The sequence below is a fragment of the Ooceraea biroi genome, chromosome 3, assembly GCF_003672135.1.
Source record: "Ooceraea biroi isolate clonal line C1 chromosome 3, Obir_v5.4, whole genome shotgun sequence".
In the NCBI taxonomy this organism is placed as follows: Eukaryota; Metazoa; Arthropoda; class Insecta; order Hymenoptera; family Formicidae; genus Ooceraea; species Ooceraea biroi.
The window spans coordinates 175,239-192,054 of NC_039508.1; the positions used below are offsets into that span (position 1 = coordinate 175,239).

General features: G+C 45.1%; 1 protein-coding gene across 6 annotated transcripts; it reads right to left on the bottom strand.

Annotated features, from left to right (window-relative positions):
- Positions 1-595: 595 nt before the first annotated feature.
- Positions 596-16,318, bottom strand: LOC105277454 (leucine repeat adapter protein 25). Of its 6 annotated transcripts, none has more exons than XM_026968168.1 (4): positions 14,911-15,058; positions 14,659-14,828; positions 4,668-4,914; positions 596-2,158 (listed from the first exon to the last, which is right to left on the bottom strand). In XM_026968168.1, exons 3-4 carry the CDS (start codon positions 4,893-4,895, stop codon positions 1,874-1,876), a joined length of 513 nt encoding a protein of 170 aa, XP_026823969.1. In that variant the 5' UTR covers positions 4,896-4,914; positions 14,659-14,828; positions 14,911-15,058; the 3' UTR covers positions 596-1,873. The 6 variants fall into 6 exon arrangements, 4 of the variants coding, with proteins under 4 accessions (XP_026823969.1, XP_019886589.1, XP_019886590.1 ...); XR_002193144.2 differs by lacking the exons at positions 596-2,158; positions 14,911-15,058 and adding exons at positions 15,500-15,619; positions 15,818-16,318 and having other exon boundaries at positions 4,777-4,914; XR_002193143.2 differs by lacking the exons at positions 596-2,158; positions 4,668-4,914; positions 14,911-15,058 and adding exons at positions 9,208-14,573; positions 15,500-15,619; positions 15,818-16,318.
- Between the last annotated feature and the right edge of the window lie 498 nt (positions 16,319-16,816).

The window sequence follows — 16,816 nt, forward strand, 5'->3', positions numbered from 1 at the left end:
GTTATCATATCATACCTGCATCTTCACTAAAATACACACACGCTTTTTAATAAAACGATTAAAATTTCTTTTTAAACAAATTTGTCATTTAAAGACAAACGCCTGTTGAATAGCAAATCGCCATGTAAATGAGAGTTTGATTAATTGCCATTTTTTCCCTTTAGCACGCCAAGTTCCATGCCATTAAATTCTTTTACTTAATGTACTTTTCTAAAGTTTTATTACAATTATATCTTAATAAGTTTCTAAAATCGTTAAATATAATTAGTACAGCTTTCTAATATCACAAGTTTTATAGAAAATGCTTCCGCGTATACTTGGCGCTTCACTTGATCTTTTTAAAAAGTAAAACATGTCTACATTGTATGCCGCCGTAGAGTGATTTCTCCGTTTTTTGCTCCGACTCGCCGTTGCGTCATTTATTTCCGCACACACCCTGCCGGTAGTTACGTCAGAGCGGGAAGCATGCATATAAGTAAGCGCAGCATTGTTGATCACTAGTTATCCGTGTCAGAACAAGGAAAGCTGCCGTTGCAACAAGGAAAGGTCGTAATTGCGCCAGAAGGCAGGCAGCAATGTGTATTATGCGTCAGCGTACATTTAAATTAAGTTTCATTTATTTTGCATAGTCTTATGTATCTTTACACACAGCTCAAAACTAATCTATACGAAAGGGCGCCGCGGAGTATCGAAAATCTTGGTTCTCCCGAGGACGTGATACACGCGGAGGTTCGCCGGCAGATCCGACGTCAGAAAGCACTGAGAGATATGTGTACGAGAAATGTAGCAGAAATCGCGTGTTTCCCCGTCAGATTCATTCTCAGGAACATTGAATCTTCCATCGCGTACGTATGACAGGCATATACACGATTGAACAAGTACTGCATGCAGCATCAACAACGAGTAAGCTTCTCGCGACGAATGTAACGGTATAAAAAACATGGAAGAGTTAGGGAACATCACGATTCTTCCGGATTCACCGGGCACATTTTTGTCGACGACACGCGGAGAGTCGCGTTTGCCTTTCAGCTACGGCACCAGAAAATCGCGGTGCAACGCGGGCTCGGATCTGTTACGGTTGATTCTCCGGCGGAGCGCAAGGTCTCGGAGAGATCTTAACACAAGCGCAAACGGATGCGAGATTATCATTAATCAAAGGCCCCTTCGAGCGCTATCACAAATGGAGGGGAGAGCAGTGCGCCGTGCTGCTTGAAGTGCGGCTCTCTTGCTCCTGGCGATCAAGAACTTCCTTATCTGGAGCACGACGCGTGTGGAACGCCTGTTGCAAATCGGCGGAACGACGTTTGTCCGGCGCGCGAAGCGATTATTATTAACTTGCATACGCGCGATAATCCATGCAGCGGCGAGCTAAAACTACTGGTCTTCGGCTGTTAAGTCGATTCGATCATCGATCCTCCTTTCACGCGGCGGTTACAGATCGCAATCTCGAATTCGATCGACTCTCTTGCGAGCGACTGTTCACGCGAGCAGTCTCGTCTCGCAGATAATTTGTTTTTCCGAAGCTGCGGTTAATCGGTCGCTTCCGATCGCGAATTAAATAATTGTCATGAGATCTTGGGTCTGACGAATCTCCGAGTAAAGTTACAGGTACTTAGAGGATCTGTAGCTCTTAAATCGGCCGTCACATCGCACGCACATCGCACAAGCATTAATTCATCCTGAGCATTAATTAAGGTGTCGAGATCGTCGACACCTCGGCGTCGTTGCAATCTCCGTCTCGACGCTGTTTTCTCCCGAAAAGTTCATTCTCCTTTTCTTCTTCTGTCTTTCACTCGAGAGTGTCGGCGCCTCTCTAGGTGCGATGGGACGACCGGGATCTTTTCGAGTACTTCTTCCTCTCGGTGACGATACGTCAAACGGCCCCGTACTCCTCACTCGACGGCGATTCGTCGCTAGCCGACGGTCTGGGTGGTCTGGGCGGTCGTGGCGGCCGATGATGATGCAACGTGGGCGCCGGCCTCCTCGGCGGCGGCGGCGGGTGCGCCCCGTAGGACGTGTCATCCCCCTCCTCGCTGCTGGGCGACGGTGAAGGCGCTCGGTCCTCTTGTTCCTGCAACAGCTGCCGGAACTCCTGGATAGACTCGTTCAGGGACCACAGTTGCGACAGCAACGAGAGGTCAAGCTGCCGTAGACCGAACTGCACAAACGTAAGGATAGTTATTGCGATGCTGATAAATGAAAATTGCTTGAAGAGAAAGCTTGAAAGATTGAAACCGTTACGGGGAATTTAGATTTCGACATTGCACGCACGCGAAAGTGATCTTTGTATTATGTACTTGGTACTGCCAGAGAAACAGTTGTCATAGATTAGACGTATTGTGGCATCGGAAAAAATGAGCTTATTGAAACTACAATGGTATATCAATTTATGATTAGAAACAGTTTACAGATCATGCATAATATGACTTGTAAATAAGTTTCTGTCTTACTTGAGAGAATTAAGGATATTAATGCTTATAAAAATGCTTTTGCTATTACCAATTCTACGGTCATCATGTCTTGTAATACACTGTAATTATTATTTTTATATTATTATTCACCATCCGCATTGCTTCATGTGGGGCTCGGTACAGACATTGCAGTTGTGCCTACACGAAGCGCGTTCACTTTTACCATACAGTCGCCAAGGTAAATGTTACCTCGTGATTTACGGACTGAAACGACGCATTTCCAAGCAACTCGGCGGCCGTCTGGCCGTGGGAACGGAGAAAGAGGGAGTCGCATAGGAGGGACGTGCAAAATGAAAATGGGAAGGAATATGAGAGACGCCGGTGGAAAGCGCAACGAAGGAGGAACAGGCTGAGAAGGACGACGACGATGAAGAACAGAGGAGAGAACGAAGGTGAAAGAGAGCGACCGAGGAAAAGGGATACGGCGGAGGGGAGTCATGCCTGAGGGAATGCAGCGTGGGAGCGGCTGTGCCAGTTCGCTTCGTGTCTGGAGATTGACTATTAAATTATTAGCCTAACTTAGGTACACCAGCCGAGATGTTAGCACGGATGGTCAGATTCAGCTAAGAGCACTCATCACGAGACTTCTCCTTGGAGAAATTTTACATAAGATTCCGTTATAGATACAGTATCTCAAAAGAAAATTATTGCCGGGTGGATGTAATCAATTTATCATGATGACAATCTCACATTAAAAGCAGTATACCGATAGTTATCATAAATTAAGATCTTGAAAAGTAACAATACAAGTAATTGTTAAGACATCAAGAAAGTATTGTAAAAAGTTTCATATAAATTTTTACAAATTTCGTATAAAATGTCTTGTACATATCGATTTTAATGTAAATGATATCATGTAAATTTTACTTTATGAATATAATCTGTTGGAACTTTAATCGTGATGACGTTATACGATACGGAAGAATATAACATATATGTACATTATATTATATGTATAATATATGTATATGTATATTATAATATAGCAGAGCCGACACATGAAGTCTGTGTGCGGGGTAAAAATAACAAGCATTAAAAAGCGCCTTTATACGTCGAGTGATATAAGCGTTCTCTCTACTACCGCGTTATGATACCATGGTTTCTCTCGCTGCTTATGATCCCACGCATAAAATACATGCTCCGCAATTTATCCACACGCGATCGCGGCCCCGAGGTAACGGGAATCGCCCAAACAGACGCGGAAGAATCGAGGGGAGAAAAGACAGAAGTGTTAGAGAAGTGGACAACGAGAACGAGTGAGGAGAAAAAGATGACAGTTCACGAAACGTGCTCGGACTGATAAAAAACGACAGAATATTGAGGGTAAAAGGAGTGGCAAGACTCGAAACACACACACCGATGTCAGTCAGACAACACAAAAAATACCTTAAAAGAAAGCATTAAAGTTAGAAAATCAAAAAGTAAAAAATAAGAAGAAAAAACTTAAAAAGAGTATAAGATATGAAAGAAAGAATATTTATAAAAAAGATATAAAAGGATGAAAGGACGTGATTTGCTTATAAAATATGTACATAGAAAGTCGGAAACATACAACATACGAAGAAATGAGAATCACGTAACTACTTTGCGCAGTTTCCGTTCCAACGATCGATGTCGACGGAAACGTCTCAACAATCTTTTCGAATCGCACGTGTTATTACGCATGGACGCGTGGAATTTTCCTGCACGCTCGTAAATACGTTTCACGCCGCGGCGGATGACTAATGGTTTCTATTGGAGTTAATGGCTGCCGCTAAAGGATGCACAATTTCAGACGCCGCTTCGAACAGCATCGACGATCTACCGGCTGCATTTCAAACGATGCTTTGATGTGCATTGAAGAGCGTAATGTCCAAAAGTTGTAATAATTCTTGAAAAATTACTAAATTTTTTACAGTTTCCATGTTATCGATTCTATCAAAAATATTAATTAACTTCGATATCTGCAAATATTTTTCATTTCACGAATTATTAAATAAATTATTGATACTGGAATGTTATAGGAAGATACATTGCAGGATGCTCGAGTATCATATGTAAAGCTGGCATTCGAGTATCCTGCGAGTATCCGTTACCGCGCAGCGTCATATATTTCGCGAAGAGATTGAACGTCAAGGGGTACGTTTTACCGATCGAAGTAACGAGACCACATTCCGCGGAGGTGAAAGAGAACGCAAACGATTCACGAACAAGTACCATTTCTCTCCTGAGCACTGCCAGTTGGGTGTCCAGGGTGGTGAGTTGTCTGGCAGGTGGCGACGGCCTCGACGATGACGACTGCACCGACGTTTTACCGCCTCTTTGGGATTTACTGGACGACCTCGTAGGCGGTGGAGGCGGCTCGCCACTCTCGCCGCGTCCGCCGTTCAAGTTGAAGCCGCTCAGACTCCTCGGCAAAGGGGGTAGTCCTTGCAAGGAAGACATCGCGATCCTTTCTTGTATGCTGCAAAACAAATCGCAATTTAAGAATGCGGCACTCCATCTGTTCAAGCAATGTTTATCAATTATTCAACAAATCTCGATAAATCAGTTAGCAGTATATTAAGCGATAATACCATTATATAATCATTAGTAGTCTTTTTCTGATCTATAATTTTTTTCCATTGAAATCGTTTCCAAATCAATTCACGATTATTTCCTCAAATTCTCGACCATTCTCGAAATAAAATGGGATTTATGCGGAGGATAAAACAACATTCTCGCGACACCAGAGGAGACTCCCGCGAAGTGAATACACCTTGCCGCAAATCGCCAAAGGCGGGATATGATGAAGACCGCAGGAAACGAGGATATACCGTTACACGATCATTTCATGGAATAAAAATCGATTCGTCTTGAGCGGCGAGGCCGCCCGCGGTTAAGAAGGCGGAGGATTTGGCGAGTGACTCAATTCGCCCTGCGGTTATTATCGTCGCGTGCACATCACGGAAGTGTGCGTCTGTATACGTTCGATCGTTCTTATCGACATCGATATCCGTTCGGCCTCGGTTCTGCATCGTCTTATTTTTCGCTTGTTGAGATGAGATCAATTCGATAAACCGGCAAGTGCAGCGATATCGATTTGATACGCACGGAGGCTGCATGGCGATATCGATTTAGTGCCGGTAAACTATAGTAGCTTCTCTCCTGGATTTGTACCGCGGGAAGAGGATATTCATGGAACTTCTCTGCAGTTATCATATCTTGAGGATATTGCATTCTTATTTCTTCCTCTTCACAGCATTTACCGAGTTATTTAATCTATATATATAAATGCTGGACACGTAATCTCCAATCTTATCTGAAAATCGAACGCAGCCATTGGATCTTGGAAAGTATCGTAATCGAGAAAATCAAGAGCTGTTTGAAATAGAAAAAAGAAAATAAAAATAAAAAAGCGAGCGCGAGCGTGCGCTTTTTTTTAACGTTAGCTATACTAACGAGCAGTTAGTGTTTACGGTCTGTCGACACGGCACTTATCCTGCAACACGAGAAAGCGGTGCATTCGTATCACTGGATCGTTAAATTCAGAACGACGCGCGCGCGTGTACGGTAACAAAGTGCGACCCTACAGCCATAACAATTCTGCGATAATTAATATATCGTTAACATCGATACGTTTTGCCGAGCCATGTGACGTTACATCATAGATCATCGTTTACTTAATGGATTGGGATTCGTAGAGCACATAAGGTCTCTATTTAGTCATTGCATTGCAGGATATCATGCTTATCAAATCGTTTGAGAAAATTCATCTAAAATATTTTAGACATGTCTAACAATTCGAAATGCATTATTCAAAAATTTTTCTAATTTGGCATAATTTTTTTTCTGTTTTCCTCTCTCTCTGTCTCTGACTCTGAATCTTTGAGAATCAAACCAGTATTACGCTATAGGCATGACGTAATTGTCACAAGTTTCTGGAAAACTATTTTTCAACAGTTTTATCTCTTATCATAAGTGTTTTGCACAAACAAGATCTATACAACTAAATACGATGCAACTAAATAAATTACAGTCGTACATTAGAAAATTAATTGAAGGTGTTTCCAAACTCGCAAATAATTTATGTTTACATTCAAAAAATGTAAAACAATTCTTATGTATGCACTGTTTAACGATAGCAGTCTCATTCATATTATAACGCTACGAGATTATTATAAACCCACTACTGATCCGAAGTGATAGCATCTAACGGCTAATCGTGATAAACGAATTTCCCATTCAATGTCGCGCTCCCATCTACCTGATGAAATCAAGGTCAGTGATTCTCTCCTCCTCGTGATGATCGTAACCATTGATGTGGTCCCCATCGACGGTGTCGCCGTCGCCATCGTCCCCGTGCAGAGTAATTTGCGTGGAGGAGTACCGAACTCCCGCTTCCAACCAGTCCTGCCGATGAATGTTGCTGCTGTCGCTATCGTTGTCGTTGTCGTTGCTGTCTACGTCGCTGGGCGCGATTTTACGCTCTGGTTCGTCGACGACGAGCACTGTGGTGGCGGCGCGGTCAACGCTCGAGACGCTCGTCGATCTTTCAAGCGCGGGTACAGCTTCGATGCCGCCGTTCCCGGCAATCTTTCCGCTCGCCAAGAACGTTTCCTGCTGATGCTGCTGTTGCTCACCGGAACACGATCTACACGTGGGCGTCGGCCGAGAGTCGTGTCCGTTCGTCTCGCTTTCCGGACTGCTGCTGTTGCATCTGCATTTTTCCCCACGACTCACCGTGACTCGCCCGCTGGCAGAATCTGGGCTGGTGGACGACGCACGACGTTCATCCTCGAAGGATACGTTGATGGTCCTGGCAGCCACCGATGGCTTCGTCGTTGTCGTCATCGTTGGCACCGTCTCTATCTTCTCCATCGGAGCAACAATGTTAGTAATCTCCTTCAGATTCTTACCGGACGAGTCTTTACATTGTCCTCTGTCCTGGTCCACTGAATTGGCTTGATCTTTCCCACGGGAGTTTCTTCGAATTATCTCCAATCTACGTTGAGGTCGCTGCTCCTCGGTCAGGCTGTTGCGCTTCCGCACGATGTTTGCCGGCATGTTTCCCGCGGGATGAGGTCTCTCCGAGCCGGCCTCGTAGTGCTCATGAGATGGAACGATTCTACCTGTATTTTCCGGGCGATTATCCTCGGCGGTGTTTCTGTCAGACGTATTTCGCGTCTGTTTGCAATCCTGCCGTTGATTCTTATCGTTTGATACATTTTCATCCTTGCAGTCCTTTGCGCACTCCTTCGTGGATTCATACACAACCGTACGTCCAACTGCTGGGCCCACCTGTTGCTGCTGCTGTTGTTGCGCTTGTTGCTGCGATTGCCGCTGATCGGATCTCCAGGGCTTCGTGTTCGGTGGCGGCGGCGCCTGCCGAGTGGGACAGGGTGGCCTTGGCGACCTCTTAAGGGCCTCGGCAACCACCTGCCGACTCGGCCGAGGTGGCACCGGAGGCGGATGGGGCCTCTGACTGGTTGCCAACTGCATTCCGCTCGCTCGCTTTTCGGCCTAATCGACTTAATCGCTCATTATCAACGACGACACGATTTTGTACGTACACCACGGGAGTACGCGTAGCACTTCGGATTGGAGAAAACGTCAGCACCGACTTCGACGTTCATTAACTGCATTCCATTGGTCCTGCGTCATCCGGTTTCAGAACGTACTCTATAAAAATATCCGCGTGGCACTTTGAAGCGTACAGTGAGATGTTACCGAGACGTAAATTCATTCGTCAGATCTTAGACGGGAGATATCTTCACGATCGTGATGGCCTGCCGTTAGTTTTTGGTTTCACTAACTGCACACACTCTCTCGATGCAATTTCGCAGGAACATGCGTACTGTTACTTCGCGATACTAAATGTCAGTGGTAATGCGAGGTACCTTCACTTCGCGCGCGTTAAAGCAGATGACACGCTCCGATAAAGTTCTCCAGAGAGATAAGAGGGGACGTTTATCATCGTCCTTATCGCACGCATTTCAGCATTCGTGTGTATCCATGATGATGAACCAACGAAACGTGAGAAATATGGTGAAACTCAGCGCTCTGTGTGTTCAGTAAACTTTCCGTGTTAGCGGTTCCCTATCATCACGCGAAACTCCATCGTGCTTCGAATTGGATCCATTCAACTGGATAAAATTTTTTCTATAAAAGTTAATTCAATATTTGCAACGCCAGGAGGAAGCGTTCGATATCATTCTTGGAACCCGTTACTGAGTGCAGATAGGTAATTGATAATCGCCACGTATCCCTTTTTAAAGTGTACATATCTCAGAGATACGTGTGCGATCGTAAAAGTCTGTATTTGCTGAGAACGCTTGAACCAGCATGCGCTAAACGGCGATCAGGAATGACAGGAGTGTTGTGCAATGTCGTGTCAGCGAGATCACCGCAATCTTGCCGCTCGTATCCCCGATTCACCGTTTCCTTCTCTTTCGCCTCTTCTCTTTCGTTTCTCCCCTCGAGTCCACCTCGTCCTCTTTATTCGTAAGCGGGTCGCGATCGTACCGATGTCTCGCGGTACCACCGATGCGATTTTGCATACAATTCTGCGAGGATCACCGACGTACTTTTACATACGTTTATCTCAAGCTCACAACGTAGCGTTTTTAATTTCCCAAAATTCTCCTTTGTCCGTAAGCGAGTTTACGATGATTTGCGAAATTGCGCTTTTGTATGCAGTTCCACAGGTACCGCGTTGTAAATATCCTGGCACAGAGGTTCGTTAACGATGCCAAGAAGATGTGTTTGTTTTTTTTTCACTAAGAAAATTCATTTCATGCATTTCGTTTATCTCTCTTCGAACTTTATTCAACCTGATCTCCCAGATGGTCCTGCGACCCCGATACTCGCCTTTCTATCTCGATCGCTCGTGCTTTTCTTTACGAAGACTGTACAAGTAGACTTTCCGAGAGTCCTGCTTCTCTTCACGAACCGCAGCAACCTGGCTTATCGCGCTTCGTGAATAAACTTTCTATCGCATACCAGGATTCGCAGCGCGCGCGAGTCAACAGTTAATCGAAGCCTATCTGAACCTGGCGTGGTATCTTGAGATTCTCACGTTTCTTTCTCCTTTTCTCCTCTTTCTTCCTTTTTCCTCAGAGCTGAATGCAAAAATCGATTGAGCTGTTCTGTCGTTGAATAGACTTCTTTACTTCTTCGCTTTGTTTAAAATATTATCGGAACTGGCAACTATAAAGATTTGTATTATTATTGCACATAAAGACATAAAGAGTAATATTCGTTGATCAAAACTTTAATTTACTCGTCAGTCTCACAGTCACCCGCGTCTTTGTCATCACTCGCTCGACACTGCATTATGCCTTCCACATTTCCAGGCACCCAACAACGGCGTCACTCGACGCTGATAGCATCGTGAACATTTTTGAACGCACAGATAGGTCGGTAGCACTCGTTTCTATCGAACGTTTCTCTGTAATAATACAACAAACCCTCAACTGGTGCAAAGCGTGCTCTAGATCACACAAAAGAGTATTCCCATTTTCGCCGTCTTTCGTTTCTCCAGCACTGCAAACTGATTACGAAAACACTCGACGATCCCGCCGCGAACTTGCCGAGGAACGAGTTGAAACGACGCGCATCGAACGCCTTCGGACAGGTAGAGCTAGAGCAGCGACGATCCCGAGACCTCAGGCAGTATCCCCGATCCAGTATCTCCTTTCCCGTCCCGCTCGGTCTCTCCTTCTCTTTCTCTCTTCCTTTATCTTCTTCTCTCTTTCACCCGATCGCGCCTCTATCCTCTCTTTCTCGAGAGACCGACCGCCGCGGACTGACTTCGCGATCCCGCAAACATCCTTCGCTGGCCACGTGACTGGCCGAGCTCGAGTTCTCGTCAGGTAGTCAGCGAATGTGCGAGTGAGCGGAGTGGGTGAGTGAATGAATGTGTGAACGGGTGATAGAGCGGGTAAACGAGCGAAGGAGCGAGCGAGAACGAGCGTATCCAAGTGTGTAAATGTGTGTATAGTCGAGGGCAACAGAAGGGAGCAGAGGTAAGAGCGTAAAGAGGACCCGCGGTTGATGGCGATGCTGAAGGCTCGGCACGATCTCCTGGCGATCCGGCGAGTGCTAATCTGGCCGCTCGCAGACGTGTGTATGTTCCTGACGCGGTCCGATAGGAAAAAGATAGAACGATCTTGGATCGTTTGTAGCATTACGTAAAATCGGTAGATCTCGCCGGAAAAAAGCGGTCGCGCCGTTCTAAACTCCACGGAAACTCGCGGTCACACTTTCTAGCGGCGTCGAGGCACTCGAAGTTCCTTCTTGGAGACCTCGTGCCTTCCCGTGATGTTCTTTGTACCATGCTCCAATCTCGATGTCATTCGAATTGAATCCGAAACTGCACGAAATGGTGGAACTTTGGTTCTAAATAAAATTACGATCTAGATGATTCAATTATCAAGATGTCTAGGAATTGTCATTACAGTTCTCCCGCGACGTACATTTTATATAATGTTTTATGTAAAATACATTTTATCGCGGCATTGTATTTCGCGTCGACGCGAAACATGACGATTCTTGCGACTCGCTGCGATCGGTGCTGCGAATAGAGCACCATTCAATTGATGTTGCGTCAAGATGCATTATGCAATTGGCGAGTCCTAATTAAATACACTTGCCCGAGATTGCTTAAGTTTATGTAAGCCGATTTCGCCGTGACTCGGTAGACTTGCAGGGCTCACGCCACGCTTCACGGTATCCGTCACATGCCGTTCCTTTTCTTTACGTTATGTTCAACGCAGATGTAATAGTTAATTGCTCCGCAAACAGGATATTATTTCATTTTATTTCAAAAGCGGCGAGCACTCGCGAGCGCACCGGCAATTTAGAATAAATGCGTGAACTCTCCAGAGTTTACGGGGGCAAATAGCGCCTTATCGATCGTGTCGATCTCTGTTGTCCGTTAAAAAAAATAACCGTCGCAGTTTCTCCATGATTATCAGAAGCACGATACCAAAGCGACGTAGAAAAGTGCCCAGGGAGCGGAAATAAAATCTGCACGTGTTTGACGCGTGTAAAATCTGCATATTCAGCGCGCTGAAAGAGCTAGAGATTACGTTATAAAACAGGCCCCTCGGACTCGGGGCCAATCATCTTGGGGTCCGTCTCGTTACCTCCATCGTCGAGTGTAGGTGTATATCGCGACCGGTATCGCGTGAGAGAGTAACCCGTAGCAGACGAGAAGAGGACGGCGCGGTGCAGGGGGCAAAGAGAGACGGACGATCGGAGGAAAAGGTGAACAGAGCGAGATGGAGAGAAGGGAAGGGACCCATTAGATCCCCTCTGCCTCACGACGAGCTGCCCCATGGCGCGGAGGTCCGTTCGCCAGTGCCGTAACTTGCGCGACATTTTGACTCCGCTTCATTCTCTCGCGCTTCGCTGCAAGATTGCGGAAAGAGGACTCTCCAGCGAAGTACGATTATCCTTGATTGGTGTGATTTGCCCTAACGGAGGGATTTCCTGCCTTTCCGTGCTTCGTGTCACTCTTGACTCTGAAGCGTTTCAAGAAAATATAATTTGGAGTTGTGTTTCTTGATGATCGCACAATTAATTTCTTTGCTAACGGCACTTTTAATGTAGCCCGTTTATTAACGACTGGCATATTGCTCTTATCAGATTTAATTACTTAACGCGATCTCTGGTGAATAATTCATCTTTATCGGAGTAATCTGTATATCATTTTATTTCGTACAATATATTATACATCGTTGAAAAATTAATCTGAGAAATATATGTTACATACTTTCAATAAATTTTAATTTCAATTACTCAACACAGAGAAACTTAAGATTTAATTCTTTAATGACAAAGATAATTCTACGTTCTCCGAAACCAGATATTTTTTAACTCTTTTTTGTAACTCAATGGAACATTCTTCAGATATTTAATATCCTTTGTCGTTGCAGCTAGATGGAGTGGAGATCGTGGAGATTAAAGTGGTATTCCCTCGGGCATTACGTGGGATGACATTGCGATGATATCGCGTTATCAGCGCAATCGCCGTGTACTTATACCGTCCGCCCATTCACAACGCAATTAAAACCGAAGTGGCACGCCGACCGACCGGGGAAACGCGGGCTCGGAATTTATTCACACTCTGTTTCGCTCTGGCACGGACAAAAACGACTCGCTCCACTTTTGCGACCGATCTCCCGCCGATAAAATGCAAATCGGCGCGTTCCCTCCGCTTGCCGATGCGCACGGTGTCCGACCGGTCTAGGAACCGGCCGAAATCGGATCGTGAGTATATCCGTACGTTGTCCGGTGACGTTCCTGTCCAGTAGGAACTCTACACCGCGACCGTCAAAACAAATTCGCTTAGTGGGTCATGGGGTTTCGCGAAACCCGCCATCGAAACGCGAGTTACGAATACCAATGCCAGAAGCGAGCTACTCGCTCAATTGCGTCTTATGTTAGACGATAAATAAAATCTTATCTCTTTTCCAGATATGTGTGCGTGCATATAACATATGATATGATAATTCTGTATATCTGAGACATTAAGATGAATTTTTTGCCGCACGAAATTTGCAAGAACTTTTTTTAATAGCAGACATTATTATACCTGACGCCAGATTGACAACTTGATATCAACTCTTCAATGGCCGACAAACAATGAGTCATCTCGATTTGAACGTGACTCATGTGCATCATGCACTTCGATTACTATTTTATCCGATCGTCGACTGGATGGCGATAAATAATTCAGAATTTTTTCAACGTAAACGCTAAATTGACTTGCAGAACGATCGGACGGCGAAATAAAATTGCCGCGCTGAAAACTGGTGCTCACGCAATGTTTGCCAGCGATGCCTTTTTTACTACACAATAGCTATTCGTATGCATTCGCGGCTGCGCGTTCTGTTAAACATGTCAGAGTTCCCTCGCATGATTATGTCGGCGAGAATACGCCGCGTTCCCGCAATTAAAACGAAAAAGGGAGCCGGCACGGTGGGACCGTCGTCGCCGAGAGGAGCGATTGTTCCGCGCGCGACTATTCCCGAGCATACGCGGAACGTACACGCAAGACACCGACAGCGCGTTGTATCGTTGAATACAACGGCTTATTAATAATTCAACGATCGAATGCGTCACCTAGAGTACGCAGAAGAGGAACTGATCATTCATCGCAGATAAGTGCGTTGCAGCACGCTGCGTGTTAACCTTCTGAACCGCGGGTGTATGTACTCGCCTTGCGAAAGACATCGGGAATGCGGAAGATAAAAAAGAAATATTCAAATTTTCAGCCATGGCGTATCACGTCTGAATTCACTGAATAATATTGCCATGGCGATACGGATTGCCCAATTATATGTAAATTTTCCCGAAGTGTAAAAGGTATTTCATAACATGCGGCAAATGCTATGGCATGGATTCAAACTATAAAAATAACAGAAAGAGTACATGTGCGTATGATATGGCCTTGTTTGCAAGTTAAAACTTCTTTTGCAATTCAAGCATATTTATGCATATTCTTGTGCGTGATTAATCGTGTATATTATTGAAATGAAAGATTCTGAGAATATTCACAAATTGAAAAACATAAAAATCACATGATCAAATAATTAAAAAACGAAATAAAAATTATGGGACTTTTGTGGAGAACAGTTTTGAAACTATTGTAGTAACGTGCGACCATGACCGCATGCAGAGACGCACGCCGGGTTGCCTTGCGGCAGGGGTGATTTATCTGCTGCGGATGGACGCCTCGCAGATAACGTTCTAAATTTAACGTTATGGATATTTTCTTGGATAACACGCATGATTCGCTTGCATGAGATTTACTCTAAATCTTGTTACGCGTTTTCGATAAACAGGCGCGTTGACGGCAGATGCATGAAGCCGTTTTTAGAAGCATATGAGTCTATACGAACGTACGACAATGCAATGTAAAACACGTTGCCATCTGCCGCCGCCGCCGCCGCTGCTGGTTAATCGCCTTAGCGGCTTTCCTTCAACAGATTTAGAATCGCTGCGGTTCGCTTCACGCACTTCTGCATCAGCAACTTGCGATCGTTTCACGACTGATCGTGCAATAACAACATCCTCTCTCACAAAGAATGGTTTATAGTGTTTATACGATAGACATCTAAGTCTCTCCTGGCGAGTCTAGAAAAATTCAGGTATAATTGCAGTTATATCTAAAATTTAATCTCGCGTGCCAGAAGACCGATCGACAAGCGGCTCGCTTTACCTGATCACTCGCTGCGTGCTGACACCTGCGGGCCCGTGCGGAAAACGTCCACGGTTACTCCTTGAACTTCCACTCCTGGCGACACATCGGGCAGATGTGACTGGTCTGCTGCGAGTGCAGCCACTTCATGATGCAGTGTATGTGGAAACAATGCGAGCACTGCCCCCACACTGGAACAACGAAAACGCGCCGGTCGTGCGTTAAATTAACTTGGTCGGCGGAGATGGGTCGCGCGTGGCTCGCGGCACACACCTGGCGGTGAGGAACGACGGACAGACGGACGGACGGATAGCAGATGGACAAACGAACGTGTATTTGCCGCGCGTACGCGCATCGACAGCGGCGGGGCCGCAGGGCGAGGGTGCGCTCACCGGCCGCGTTCGTCCGCCAGCCGACCGGCACCCGGCGATCGATCGATATCGCGCGCCGTCGCGGACGCGCGTCCCCGCCGTGGCGCTACTTTACGAGTCGAGGACTGCGACAGATCTTTGTCCCCCTCCGAATTTCCGCGTGCAACTCGAGACTTTGCGGAATATCGAATTTCGCGGACAGAACTGAATCGATCGTCTGAGAAAATCGATCTAAGAATGAAGTTTTCATTGAAATTGAATTTTAGTATTTAAAAAGAATTTGAAAAGAATTTAATTTAAAAAGAATTGAGTTTTTTAGAAAGAAATTGTGATATATGAATATTGGTGGAGAATGTACTTTTTAAATACACGCTCTGTTAATTAATTTACTATAAAATTTCTATTATGTAATGAGCGATTTTATATGTACTCGGCTGTTTAATATATATAAATAAAAAAATATCTAGAATGTACAAATATATATATTATACCTAATGGACAGTCGTCTCCAGGAATCTTGCAATCCGGGCAGCTGGCGTCAAACGGCATCCTGCATATGCCGCAATTATCGTCATTGGCTATCCACCGCCAGGTGGCGACACCCGTCCAGCCTGAGAACAGAACGACTCTTGTTAGACGGTTGGTCTATGCGAGGGATCCAGCAGGCTGGGGGGAACATGTGTAAACACAGGCAGCACATAACCACGCAAATGAGATGAAAAATTTACGACGCGCGTCTTGCGTAATCGCGCGAGCTTGAAATAAGCACGTAACAGATTAGACGCCAATGTTTTCTTGAAAATACTTACTCTTTATCGTCACCTTCATCCTGCAGAAACGGTGACGTGATTTTCGCGAGAGCGCGAGGCAACACTAATGCAACGACACGGATGCGAGAAATCTTTTCTAATTTTTCTGTCACCTCCAATTATGTCTGTTACTTTCAGTCACCTTCGATCAGACGCTAGAAGTAACGTGGAAACGAACACGCTTCAGACGAAAGATTGAAACCAACTGAAACTGACTGCGACTGACAAAAGTGCACGGAGCGAGTACAAGGCTGCGCCATCTTGAAATTTTCAAATCGTGCGATTTAACAGTACGCGACACGTTCTCGTATTACATACATGTATATGTTGCAAACTACTGTATCCAAATTTCCTCAGGTTTTAAGCGAATATTGGCAATGTGCATTAACAGCATACGTCAAAAAATATACTCATTGTTTGAGAAAGAAAATGTTTCTAAATCTAAAGTTTCCTAACATTTCATTTCCCGTCTTCTGCATTTTATACAAGCAGAAATCAAATGCAAGAAATTAAATCTACGTAAATTCTAATTTCTGTTTTAATTACGGCAGCCATGTTTATCTCGATGCGTAATCATGGAAATGCAATATGTATATTTCTCCGCAGTTGCAGCGTCGAAAAACGCCACTAAAAAGATTATTATTGATTTGAATTTTCATTCGACGCAAAAATAACCTTTCAGCTTCATTCATCATAGAGACGTCTACGTCGATCGTAACTCTTCGATATTGCTTATCGCTTACCCGAGAACAAATCTGAATCCGAACTCTCGCCTCGGAAACGCGAAAATGACTCATATTTTTCATGTTGCCCTCTCGAAAGCGAGGAGGTAATCGACGTGGCGATTGTGCCGCAGCGTTGTGCGACGCGCGACGCAGTAATCAATCCGGCGCGTTACGTATCTATTATTTCCGAAAAAGCGCCGGCTTGATTGGCCCGCGGCGCGGCAAAGCGGTACCCCCTTTTTTTCCGCGCGTATTGCGTCGTCAAAAATCGCAT